Source organism: Vicugna pacos, chromosome 32 (genome assembly GCF_048564905.1).
Source record: "Vicugna pacos chromosome 32, VicPac4, whole genome shotgun sequence".
Taxonomy (NCBI): Eukaryota; Metazoa; Chordata; class Mammalia; order Artiodactyla; family Camelidae; genus Vicugna; species Vicugna pacos.
Genome location: NC_133018.1, coordinates 2032204 through 2044936, shown reverse-complemented (window position 1 = coordinate 2044936; position 12733 = coordinate 2032204). Strand labels below are relative to the sequence as shown.

Here is a 12733-nt window from a genome sequence, read left to right as displayed (position 1 = left end):
CCCCAGGCCCTGCTCCTCTCAGTCCCACTCCCCTTTCTCTGCTGTCCCTGCTGTGCTCTGGGCTGTCACCCTACCCCTCCTGAGGCAGTAGCTCCCATGCCTCCAGCCCTGACTCCACCTTCTGGACTTTTCCCTTGGTAACCTTCTCAAGCAGAATCTCTCTCCCAGGCCCCAGCCCACCTTCACGCCTTGACAAGGGCTGCAGAGTCTCTGTCCTGGATCTGTCCCGCTGCCTCACGCTGCCTGCTCCACCTGCCTTTACCACCACATTCTCTCGGGGCCGCGCGGGGCCATTCTACTCCTGGCATCTCTCCGGTTGGTCCCTATGGGGCCCCCTTCTCCCAGGCCTCTGGTGCAGACCGAGTCTACCCACAGGCCTCAAGCATCCGGCTGGGCCGTCGCTGCAGGCTTTGACTGCGCCCCGCGCGCGGGAGGAGCTGACCGCACAGACGGGCACTCCGAGGGCCTCGCGGTGGGAGCGGAGGCCAGCCTGCGGCCTTGACCTGGCCGGTGCCGAGGCGCTGCTGGCCGGGGGGCTCCGGTGCGTCGCGCCTTGGCCCCACCCCCCTTCCCGCCGCGGGCCTGGCCACGCAGTGAGCGCGCAGGGGCGGCTTCTCTGGCGGGTGTCTGGGGAGGGGAGGGAAAGGCGCGGCGACCGGGATTCCCCGGGCGGGCCCCCTCCAGTTAGCCCCCAAGTTTGCGCGCGGCCGCGTGGGGGCGGGGGCCGCGCCGAGGGGCGGTGGCGCGGCCGGAGGGTGGGGTCTGGCGCGCGGGGCGGGCGCTGCCGCCTGGCCGGCCGCGGCTGGCCCGGGATCAGGGAGCCGATGTGGAATTTCCTGCCCGGCCCGGCGCCCCTCCTGCCGCCCCCCGCCCGGCCGCGCACTCCGCTTCCGGCCGCTCTCGCTGCGGCCGCACCCGCGCCCGCGCCAGCCCCGCGCCTGCCCCGCGCCGCATGGAGGGCGCAGGGCCCCGGGGGGCCGGGCCGGCGCGGCGCCGGGGAGCCGGGGGGCCGCCGCCACCGCTGCTGCTGCCGCTGCTGCTGCTGCTTTTCTGGCTGCTGCCCGGCCCCGCGGCGCCCCAGGAGCTGAGCCCGCGCGGTCGCAACGTGTGCCGCGCGCCCGGGTAGGAGCCGGCCGGGCTGGGGGAGGGGGCCGAAGGGGACACCCGGGGCCCGGGGGAGGGGGCGCCCGAGACCTCCCTGCGTCAGACTCGCGGGCTCCTCGGGCAGCCCTCAACGACGCCGGCTCCGCTCCAGGCCGAGCCCGGGCGTCGGGCCACGACGGTGCGTCCGAGGCTACCCCGGACGAGGAGTCAGGGAGGGGAGCGCGGAGGCAGCGGGCGCCCGGAGGGCTGAAACACGGTGTCCGAGATTTCAGATCCAGAGAAAGGGACCCTTGGGCCGGGGTGGGAAGGCTGTAGGAAGTAGGGAAGGGCATTCCAAGCCCGTGGCACGGCGTAGCATGTGCAAGAGCCCAGGCACATGAGCGTGGCTAGAGCCAGGATAGAGAGAGGCTGAGGGTCCAGGGGCGATGGAGCCGGCTCCTGAGAGGAGGGAGCCGGAGATGTCTGGAGGCCAGCCAGACTCACAGATTTGTGTCTTAGAAAGTGCGGACGCGGGTGGAAAGAGGGTGGTGATGGAGGTGGGCGCCGAGGAGCCTACACTCAGAGTGGACCAGAAGCGGGAATCGAAAGGACAATGACGTGCGCCGGCATCAAGATGATGTAGAATTCCCGGGTGCGGATACGCGGTGCGCAGAGGGGCGGCGCAGAGATGGGGCCCTGCGAGGAGCCGGCTGGGGGAGCCAGTGTGGGACAGGAGGGAACAGGCCCTGCCGGAGGGCAGCGGGCCCAGACCTTGTGCAGAGGCAGAAGAGCGCAGGCCAGGACCTAGGAGTGGTGGCTGGAGTCCGAGGACCTGGTCGGCCTGTCAGAGGCCAGTGCGAGGTCAAGGGCATCTCCGCGCGGGGGCAAGGAGGCGGCCTGTGGGGGTGTCCTGGCGCGGAGAGGCGGCCACCGGCTCCCGCGGGTGCGGTCGGGTCGCCCTTGGCCGCAGGGCCTAGGGAGGCCGCGTCCGGGGGCAGGGCGGTCGCCGCAGACAAGGGGCTGTGAGGGGCCGCGCGGGGTTTCCGAGCTCGAATCCCGAGGCGCGCAGACCCCTCCCCGCTGCGAGCCCCGCCTCTGGGGCGGGGGGCCGGCCTGGCCCGCCATCTGCTTCACATCGACGCCGCCGCCGCCGCCTCCCGGGCCTCCCCGGCCCCAGGAATGCAGCGGCGGTGGCAGGCGGGGCCGCCTGGAGAAGGGGAGGGCACGATCGCCGCCGGCCCAGGCCATCCGCCTCAGCCCTTCTTCCCCGTGGGGGTCCGGGCTTGGGGAATCCCAAGGCGAGCTGGAGCTGTCAGGCTCCTGCTCCCATTCCCTCTTGCCGGGAGACCTCCCCAGGAGGCAGCCTGTTCCAGTAGCCAGGGGCTTGGCCTGGATTGAATTTCAGATCCTGGTGCCACCTCTCCCCATCTTGAGTGGTCCCCGCTTAATCTCTCTGGGACTGCTCCTGCCCCTGTCTCATGGGGTTGGTGATGGTACCCACATCCTGAAGGGGAGAGGGGACGACTACTCCTGTGTGGAGCTGGTTAATGGGAAGGACAGCCACTCTGGGCACTGCCTCCCACACCCAGGGTCTGGGCCATTTCTTTCATTACCAGTTGTCTCCCCTGGAGACAGGAGGACCAGGGAGCAGAGATGCTCTCATCAGTAAAATCCCATGTGCAGGCCTGTTGTTGGTGCAGGGCAGCAGCTGTCCCTGTCTGGAGGAGCCTTAGAACGAGTCACCTGACATCTAGCAAGGGCTGGGAGGAGGTGCTTAGCTGGGGAGTGCTGTTTCCTTTGGGTGATATGGGGAGACCCAGTGGGAGGGGATGGGCCTCCCTCGTCCGTGGGAGAGGACGCAGAGCCCTACAGCAGATGTACTGGGGGTGGGAGGGCAGAAGGTGGGAGAGAACCAGGGAGAGTGAGGGCAGCTCTCACAGGGCTGGGGCAGGGGAGGGGGAAGTAGCCTGCCCCATCCTAGACCCCACTGGGAGGTCGAGCTTGCGTGTTTCTCGATGGATCTGCTCTGTGAGAGAGAAGAGTCCCAGTCTCCCAGCCTGGAATGACACAGCTTACCCTGAGAGGGGGAAGACTCAGGGTAGGGGAAGGTAGTGGGGAGAAGGGCCCCCCAGAGGGCTCCGAGGCATTGTCAGTGTCTTGATAGAAACTGGGGAGCTTCCCTAAGGAGGGAGGAGGACAGAGGAGGGGAGCCCAGCGGGGCAGGAGGAGAGTGGGATAGGCATGGGGTCCCAGGTGGCGGCAGAGGAGCCTCCTGGCTGGCGGGGGAGAGAATGCAGACGGACACTAGCACAGAGCGGGCAGTGCTCATGGGGAGCTTTGCCCAGGTGGGCAGGTTCAAGATCACAGCTTAAATCACAGCATCTTCAGTGGCAGTAACAGTGTCTGTGGAGAGGACAGCCTGCAGCAGCATGGCTAGCCCTTCCAGGAAGGAAAGATCCCACAGACTCCACCTCCAGTTCTCAGTGAACCCATGTGGGCTCTGTCCTGTGGGGGAGGGTCAGGGGTGTTAGCTCTGTTGGGGTGAGGCCTGGGTGCCAGCCATGCTCAGGGGACCAAATGAACTCAGGGGCTTCCTGGAGCCTACTCAGCAGGAGCTGGAGAGCCCACTACAGCCTTCGCTGAGTTCTTAGTTTGTGCCAAACACTGGACACATCTGGGCTCCTTAATTCCCCTGCCAAACCTATGGGCCCCATTCTACAGATAAAGAGGCTGGAGCTCAGACAGGTTAAGTTCTGTGCCCAAGGTCACACACAGACCCAGGCATCAAACTCAGCTTAGTTGGGCCCTAAAACCAGACTCCCAACCTGGTTACAGAGCTGTACCGCCAGGTCATCCAGGAGGGAGGGTGGTCAGTGCTCCCAGGGCCATCCCAGCAGGCTGTCTGGTGAGGCTGCTTGCAGGAGGGCCAGCCACAGAAGCTCTCCATCCAGAGACCTCGGTTCAGACTGGCAGAGGAGGGAGGAGGGTGATGGGCCCTCAGACCTGGGTCCCCCTAAAGATGGGCACCTCAGAGCCCCAGGGCAGGGCTGGGTGGGTGGAGACATTGGGGGCCAGGGAAAGCCAGGCCAAATTAGTGTTCCCATCTCTAGTTTCCAGTTTTATTTGTGGAAAAGAAGCTGGCCCATTCCTGGAAGTCCGGGATTCCACGGGTCCCATTCCCCAGGTCCCAAATCTTTGGCCCGAAGGAGAATCAAGCCCTTTCTGGGGGAGAGGGCCTCTCTTGGGTTCCAGGGCCCCATCCAGGGTGGGGCAATCATCTCGAGCTGGGAATGGTTGGGGGGTATCTTCTGAGGGGCATGATGTGGAACAGCTGCCCCCTTTCCCTTCCCAGGACCTCTAGGGTCCTCAGGCCCCTCCCCACCTCCTCCCACCACCACATCCCCATTCCAGATTTGCATCCTTCCTGAGAGGCCCTCTCCTTCTCTCTAAAGTGTGAATGGTTTCTTTGTGCCTTTAGGACTTGCCTGAAGTTCTAGGTCTGATGGGACTCTGCAGACTTACAGCCTGAGGGTCTGGCCCTTCTCAGCCTCCTTTGCCCACAGTGTAGACACACCCCACCTCAGCCCTCAAGGCCCCTCCGATGGTTGTGGGTTCACTTGGCCTCCGAACCTCTGTGCCCACACACCCCATCAGCCTAGTGCTTAGGAGGCTGCACCACCCCGAGATGGGACAGTTATAAACTTTTTACCTGCTTCTGAGGTAACATCATGTACCTTGTAAAGCCAAATAAAATTAAACAAGATTTTGTAAAAGTATAAACAGATGTTCTAATATCGCCTTCCTCCAGCCCAAGCCCTGGCGCTCTGCAGCCCTCGGGTTTACTTTCCTTCCTCTGGTGGCTGACTCCCCGGTGTACCCTGCCCTCCCCAAGTGGGTACCTTCCTGTGTCCACACTCACCTCTCTAGGAGGCTGCTCATCTGCCTTAGTGCTTAGCCTCATCTGGGCATCCAGATGTGCCTGTCTGGCCCAACCAGTCCTGGCGCTGTCCAGGCCATGTTGCAGACGGATCCCTGACACCCATCTGGCCGAGCCCCTACCCCTAGGGAGGCCCCAGACCTCCATGCATGAGCAGGTCCTGCAGGCCCAAGGACCTCTCCCCTGTCCCACTTCACTGCTGCCTCTCTCAGGACAGGTGGGGTCTTTTTTCTTGGGCCTAGTGGATGAGGGAGGAAGGCACAGACAGGGGGATCAGGAGGAGTGTCAAGACCTCTTGCAGAGGGGACTGGGAAGTTCTTGGAGGAGGTCTGCCTTCTGCTGCCTTCCAGTGTCCCCTCTCAAGGGCTGGAATTTGCCTCTTACTTGCTTGAGTCTCTGAAACCCCCGTACACAGCAGGGCCTTGAGAACCACCTCCCTGGGGCAAGGTGGAGGTTGCTGGGGTCCCAGCAGGACGAAGGTTGGGGCTGGGGCTCAGGCCCTCTCTCTCTGCCTGCAGCTCCCAGGAGCTCACTTGCTGCACCGGCTGGAGGCAGCAGGGGGAGGAGTGTGGGATCGGTGAGTGGGGCACCCTGGGACCTGGGCAGGCGGCGGCGCCCACAGGGAGGAGGGGGTATAGTGTGGGCTGGACACGCGGCAGCTCGGCCCCTCTCGTCCGCAGCGGTGTGCGAAGGCAACTCCACGTGCTCGGAGAACGAGGTGTGCGTGCGGCCGGGCGAGTGCCGCTGCCGCCATGGCTACTTCGGTGCCAACTGCGACACCAGTGAGCTCGGATCCGGATCCGGGAGGGCGCGAGGCAGTGGGGCCGGATCCCAGAGATGGGCCAGGCCTGAGCGGGAGGCGGGGCCTGCGAGTGGGCAGGGTCTGGTTCGGGAGCAGGATCCGGCTTGGGGGCGGGTCCCCAGAGTTGGGTGGGTGGGACGCGGGCAGCTGCCGCTGAGTCCCGGGCCTCTCGCGAGCGCCTGGGCCTCCCACCCTCTCCAATTGCCCTGCAGAATGTCCGCGCCAGTTCTGGGGCCCCGACTGCAAGGAGCTGTGTGTCTGCCACCCGCACGGGCAGTGCGAGGACGTGACGGGCCAGTGTACGTGTCACGCGCGGCGCTGGGGCTCACGCTGCGAGCATGCGTGCCAGTGCCAGCACGGCGCGTGCCACCCGCGGAGCGGCGCGTGTCGCTGCGAGCCTGGCTGGTGGGGCGCGCAGTGCGCCAGCGCGTGCTACTGCAGCGCCACCTCGCGCTGCGACCCACAGACGGGCGCGTGCCTGTGCCACTCAGGCTGGTGGGGCCGCAGCTGCAACAATCAGTGCTCCTGCAACACGTCGCCGTGCGAGCAACAGAGCGGCCGCTGCCAGTGCCGGGAGCGCACATTCGGCGCGCGCTGCGAGCGCTATTGCCAGTGTTTCCGCGGCCGCTGCCACCCGGTGGATGGCACGTGCGCGTGCGAGCCCGGCTACCGGGGCAAGTACTGCCGCGAGCCGTGCCCTGCCGGCTTCTACGGTCTGGGCTGCCGCCGTCGGTAAGTGTAGGCCCAGCCTGGGGAGGAGGAGGGGTGGGCCGCCAAGGGGGCGGAGGTGAGGAGGCCCGGGCCCCGCCTAGCCTCCCGCCCCTTCCCCAGATGCGGCCAATGCAAAGGCCAGCAGCCATGCACGGTGGCCGAGGGCCGCTGCCTGACGTGTGAGCCCGGCTGGAATGGCACCAAGTGCGACCAGCCGTGCGCCTCGGGCTTCTACGGCGAGGGCTGCGGCCACCGCTGCCCGCCGTGTCGCGACGGGCACTCCTGCAACCATGTCACCGGCAAGTGCACGCGCTGCAACGCGGGCTGGATCGGTGACCGGTGAGCAACCCGTGTCTACATCGGCCCCAGACATGCAGCCTCCTGCTGGCCTCCCCCGATTGCCCTCCGCGGAGGGCTCTGTGGGCTTAGGGTTCTTTTGTCCCGTTTCCACTGACACCGCCTCCCCGCGTTCCGAGGTGCGAGACCAAGTGCAGCAACGGCACTTACGGCGAGGACTGCGCTTTCGTGTGCGCCGACTGCGGCAGCGGCCACTGCGACTTCCAGTCTGGGCGCTGCCTCTGCAGCCCGGGCGTCCACGGGGCCCAGTGAGTGCCTGGGGACCCAAAGGGGTGAGCGGGCCCATATCCTGCACGGGGCTCCAGCCAAACGCCAGATGCTGCTGGGGCTGGCCAACCAGGTGGGACCCAGGCTTGGCCCTTGGCCCCCTAACTTCAGCTAGGAAGTAACAACAGGCTCTTTGGGGCAGTTTCCTGCCCTGGGATGCAGCCGGCGCCCAAACAAGAACTAGCGACCAGGTCAGCCTGTGGTCAGTGGGCTTCTGAGGGCTGCAGGGTCGAGGTGACTGCGAGATGCCGTGGAGAGAGGAGGGACCTCCACGTACAGCCAAGGGTCTAGCCTGCATCCCTCTTACCCCCACACGGGAATCAGTCCCAGAATGGGCACTGCGGCCGGGGTGGCTGCAGCAAGTCCCCAGACCCCCTCCCTCTGGAGTGCACACATTCGTTTCCAATGCATGGATCGCCCAGGATGTGCTAGAGGTTGAGGGTGGGCTGCAGTCCCTAGAGAACGGAGCCAGAGAACCTGGGACTGGGGCTGGCTGGACGCGCTGTCAAGGGCAGAAGGCATCACCAATGGCCTCGTGGCCCTCCCAGACCCCGCGCCCCTCCCTCATCTCGCACTCCCGCAGCTGTAACCTGACGTGCCCTCCCGGGCTTCACGGCGTGGACTGCGCCCAGGCCTGCAGCTGCCACGAGGACTCGTGCGACCCGGTCACCGGTGCCTGCCGCCTGGGTGAGTGGGTGGGACGACCCGGAGAGGGCTCGGGGGCTGCTGGCACTCCTCTGACCCTGTGCACCATCCCTCAACAGAGACCAACCAGCGCAAGGGCGTGATGGGCGCGGGCGCGCTGCTCGCCCTGCTCCTCGGCCTGCTGCTTTCGCTACTCGGCTGCTGCTGCGCCTGCCGCGGCAAGGACCCCGCGCGCGGGTGAGATTTCTGGATCCCGCCCTTTCCCGGGTCCCGGCAGCGCAGGATCTGCGGCCCTACCCGCCCTTCCACGCCCAGCTCCTGGGGAGCCCCGCCCTCCCCGCAGTTGGGTTCCCGCCGAGATCACCCCCGCCGGGCCCGCCCCTCCACTCAGGCCCGCCCCTCCACTCAGGCCCCGCCCATTATCAACTCAGGCCCCGCCCCTGCCGTTGTTTGGCTCCCAAGGGCTCACCCCGCCCCTCTGGCCACGCCCCGTCCCTTCACTCAGGCCACGCCCCCGCAGGGAGCTCTCGCTCGGGAGGAAGAAGGCGCCGCAGCGCTTGTGCGGGCGCTTCAGCCGCATCAGTATGAAACTGCCCCGCATCCCGCTCCGCAGGCAGAAGCTGCCCAAGGTCGTAGGTAAGGATGACGGCCCGGAGTCTCTGGGGCATACCCCCGACGCAGGAGGCTGCTGGGAGATGGTTGTGATGGGGTCGGTGTACGAAATGCGGCTTCTTGAGCGTCAACGTGGATGGGCATGGGGAGATGCCACCTGGGGAAGGAAAGGGGGAAAGCCTCAGGAGGAAGGCAGGAGGCAGGAGTCCTGGGCATGCAGCAGGTGTGGGCCCTGTCTGTGAGTGTGAGTGGTTGCATCCTGGGTGCGGTGGGGCTGCAGCAGGCCCCCCGCCGTCTGTGGAAGGGAACACACTGTCAGTCCTGGTGCCGAGCTGCAGGCGACCGCGGGCACCTGTGCATTAGAATGCCTTACCACAAGGAGACCCGCCCCCCGGCCTGGATCTCCAGCATTGCCCTGGATCTTTCCTGGAAAGTGGGCAGACTGGTCCCTCAGCCCCCCACCCTACATCAGGCTTCTCTCCATCCGTCTGCACTGACACGCACCAGAGGTGGACTCTGTCTTTCTCACTTGTTTCTGAAGATGAGGGGACAGAGCGATGAAGTCTCCTGGGAGGTAGATGGGGACAACCAAGTAAGCCCCTGGGAGCCACTCAGCAGAGTGGGCTCTCTGGCCCCCACACCCCATTTGTGAGAGAGGGACAGGTCAGCGAGCCTCTGGGACTTCCCCATTGTAGGGTCCACATCTGCATAAGCCATGCTGGGGGTACAGCCTGTTGAGATGGGCCAAGCCAAAGGGTGGCCCAGCCACTGCACATTTGGGCTTAAAAAAAAAAACAAAAACAAAAAAACAAAAACAACTCCAAGGCAGGGTCTGCAGCATGGCTTGGGGGCCTCTCCCAGCAGCTGTTCTGTTTTCCCAAAGCTTCCGCCCGACCTCAGCCAGCTTCCTGGCCTTGCACTTTTGAGTACGTTGTTCCCTCTTCTCTCTCTTTACTGGGTCCACCTCCAGCGACTCTCCTGTCCTGGCCTGGTGTGTCTGCCTGTTGGATTGCCTGTCCCACCCCTCGTCTTAGGAAGGGCTGGTGGGGGTCACTCCATCCTTTGTGGCAGGAGGGTATAGGTGAGGGCAGGACAGGGCAGGGCTCCTGGCATTGGTGCTTCCCTCCCTCCCCAGTGGCCCATCACGACCTGGACAACACACTCAACTGCAGCTTCCTGGAGCCACCCTCGGGGCTGGAGCAGCCCTCACCGTCGTGGTCCTCCCGGGCCTCCTTCTCCTCCTTTGACACCACGGACGAAGGCCCCGTGTACTGCGTACCCCACGAGGGTGAGTACCCCTCTGCTCGGGCCTCACTCCAACCCAGTGAAAGGTTCCAGTTGAGAAGATGTCTGTGCGCCAAGCAGCAGGCTGTATGGGGAGGACGGCGTGGTGATGCGTTTACTGGGGGTGGGACACACAGTGGAGGCTGCAGCCTTCCAGAGCAGGTGGCCTTTCCTGTCTGCAGCCACCACCCAGGTTCTCATGTGGGGACACCATGCAGAAAGGAGGTTCTGGGCTTGGGTAGCAGTGGGCAGAGGAGGCAAGAAGTGGGGTCTTCAGGATCTAGGGGCACACTTCCACCTTAAACACACTAACATCAGGAAGGGACCTGAGTAGCTGGGATTCTGGCCTTGCTCCTCCCCTGAGCATCCATCCCCATGGGAGACCTTGGGCAGGTAACTAACCTTTGAGCCTTTGAAGGCCTTTCTCTTGAAGGGTAGTGAGTCCCCTGGGAGGTGTTGAAGGGGCAAATGTGATGATGGTGGCCCCGCAGGCTGGGGATGTGGTGGGGAAGGGGTGTGAGGCCGGGCCGAAGCTGGGGCTCCAGCCCAGAAACGTGTCCCTCTCCGCCAGCCCTCCGCCCTCGGGCTCTGAGCTCAGTTTGTGGTTTGTGCTCTGAATGTGCCAGGCATGTCTGGAAGCCAGGGCGGCTGAGCGCCAGCTGGGCGGGGAAGAGGAGGGGTGGGGGAGGGCAGTCGAGGGTTTGCACCTGGAGGCTGGAGGACATTCTTTCTGGAGGCGGTGACCGTCCTTCTCTTGCCTTATCAGAGGCGGCAACAGACAGTCGGGACGCGGAGGCCCCCACCGCCCCTACCGAGGCTCTGGCGCTGTCCCCTGCGCCCGTGACCACCCCGGTGCCCGCGGAGGAGGCGACGCCCCTCCCCGCGTCCTCCGACAGCGAGCGGTCAGCGTCGAGCGGGGACGGGCCCAGCGGGGCCCTCTATGCGCGCGTGGCCCGGCGGGAGGCCCGGCCGGCCCGGGTCCGGGGCGAGGCCCGAGGCCTGTCGCTTTCACCATCGCCCGAGCGCAGGAAGCCGCCGCCACCCGACCCCGCCACCAAGCCCAAAGTGTCCTGGATCCACGGCAAGCACGGCGCCGCCGCCGCCCGCGCACCCTCGCCGCCGCCCGCGGCTCCCGAGGCGGCGCCCAGCCCCAGCAAGAGGAAACGGACGCCCAGCGACACGTCGGCGCAGCCAGAAGAGCCCGGCAGCCCCAGGGCCCGGGATTCGACGCCGCGGCACCCCGGGCTGGCCGAAGAGGGGCCAGCCCTAGCCGCCCCCTCGCCGCCCCGGGCTCGGGCGCGGGGCCGTGGCCCAGGCCTCTCCGAGCCCACGGACGCTGGCGGTCCCCCGCGCAGCGCGCCCGAGGCTGCCTCCATGTTGGCCGCCGAGCTGCGTGACAAGACTCGCAGTCTGGGCCGCGCCGAGGGTCTCCTGGGCCCCCGAGAGAAGCCGGTGCCGCCACAGAAGGCCAAGCGCTCGGTGCCTCCCGCCTCGCCGGCCCGCGCGCCCGAGGCCGTAGGGCCTGAAAAGGTGGCCGGCGGCGCGCCTGGAGTCGACACCCCCCGAAAGAAGACCCCCATCCAGAAGCCGCCGCGCAAGAAGGGCCGGGAGTTGGCGGGCGAGCCGGGCCGGGCAGGGGCGCCCACCCTGTAGTAGGGCGGTCCGGCCGGCCGTGCCTGCAGCTTCCCCGGCTTAGCAGCGCTGCTTGCCACCCCGCGTCTCCGTGCGCCCAGCCTCTCCCGCGGGGCCTTGGCCCCAGCAGCCTGGCGGGAGGCTGCATCTCACTGGCTTGGGCCCAGCAGCCCTCCTGGATGGGGCCCTGCGCTCAGGCGCGAAGCCCCATCCTACTGGCCAAGGCCTGACAGGCGCTTAGCTGGCCCCCTCTTCCAATGGCCTCACAATGGAGGGTTCCCACAGGCCTGGGTCTCAAAGGCCAAGGGCAGGAGAGCTCTGCCTGGAAACCACTCCTTAACTGGCCAAGAGTGCCTTGGCTGGGGCCACCCTCTCCTTGGCTGAGGCCAGAAGCACTTCTGCCCTGGTTGCCTCTCATTGGCCAGGGCCTGGTGCCTCTGGCTGGAGGCTCCCTTCCCTGACCCTAGCCAAAGTCTGCTCCCACTGGCCAAGCCCCAGGGCATCTGGTTGACCAGAGCCTGGGGAGGAGGGCTGGTCTCTGCTCCTCAGGGGGCTTGGCAGCACCCCACTTCCAGCTGCCCCTGCCCCAGCCTCCCCCCGCGCTGGCCCCTCAGCTGTCGAGCTGGTTTTGATGGCCTCCCACTACTCCATACGCCTGGGAATACAAGGGAAGGGGCGACGGCTCCACTGGCCTGAGGAGATGTATTTATAGCCCCCGGCAGGGCTGCTCCCACCCCATCTGGGTGCCCCAGGATGGGCTCCTCCCGGTAGGGGCTTGGCCAAAGCTTTCTTAATAAAGTGCCTTTTTCTCCCCTGTGCCTTGGGTGCTTCCTACATGCTGGGCCTCTGACAAGGCTGGGCCCTGAAAAAAATTATGTGTGACTTCCAGCCTGCACACACACCCCCAGAACCCCTCGAAGGAAGTGGAACCTGGGAGCCCGGGTGTGGGTCTTCCAGGACAACGTTGGAAATGGATCTTGTCCATCTGTACATCCTTCATGTGTTCATCCAGTTACTGGGCACCCAGCTTGGCCTGCCTTATCAGGGCTGGTGCCTGGGATGAAGGGTTGGCTGGCACAGATAGGGTGGAGCCCTTGGCTGCAAGGAAGGGGCCCGCGCGTAGGGCTGCTTCTGACCTGTGCTCTCCCCGCTGGCCACTGCTGTTACACATGGGGCTCTGAGCTCTTTGGTGTGGCTGGGGCAGGTCAAAGGCTGGGGCCAGGGGGCAGTGGGCCATGGGCACAGCCTCCAGCCAGGCCGTGTCTGGCACAAACAAGACAGTCTGGCACTGCACAGAGCCCCGCTGTCCGTCTCAATGGGCTCCCTGTCCTCAGCCGGAAACTCTGGCCTGCTCACCCCACCCGTCCTGGGGAGGAGTGGGGAGAGGGAGGGGAGCACTCCTG

At 66.0% G+C, this 12733-nt stretch overlaps 1 protein-coding gene across 2 annotated transcripts; it reads left to right on the top strand.

Annotated features, from left to right (window-relative positions):
• The first annotated feature begins 803 nt into the window (after window positions 1–803).
• Window positions 804–12146, top strand: SCARF2 (scavenger receptor class F member 2). 2 transcript variants are annotated; one of them, XM_072952947.1, is made up of 11 exons: window positions 804–1122; window positions 5539–5597; window positions 5701–5802; window positions 6035–6554; window positions 6654–6872; window positions 7010–7138; window positions 7741–7844; window positions 7922–8039; window positions 8323–8438; window positions 9550–9702; window positions 10465–12146. In XM_072952947.1, the coding sequence occupies exons 1-11, from the start codon at window positions 953–955 to the stop codon at window positions 11349–11351; spliced, it is 2577 nt and encodes an 858-aa protein (XP_072809048.1). In that variant the 5' UTR covers window positions 804–952; the 3' UTR covers window positions 11352–12146. The 2 variants fall into 2 exon arrangements, with proteins under 2 accessions (XP_072809048.1, XP_072809047.1); XM_072952946.1 differs by having other exon boundaries at window positions 8308–8438.
• Window positions 12147–12733: the final 587 nt, after the last annotated feature.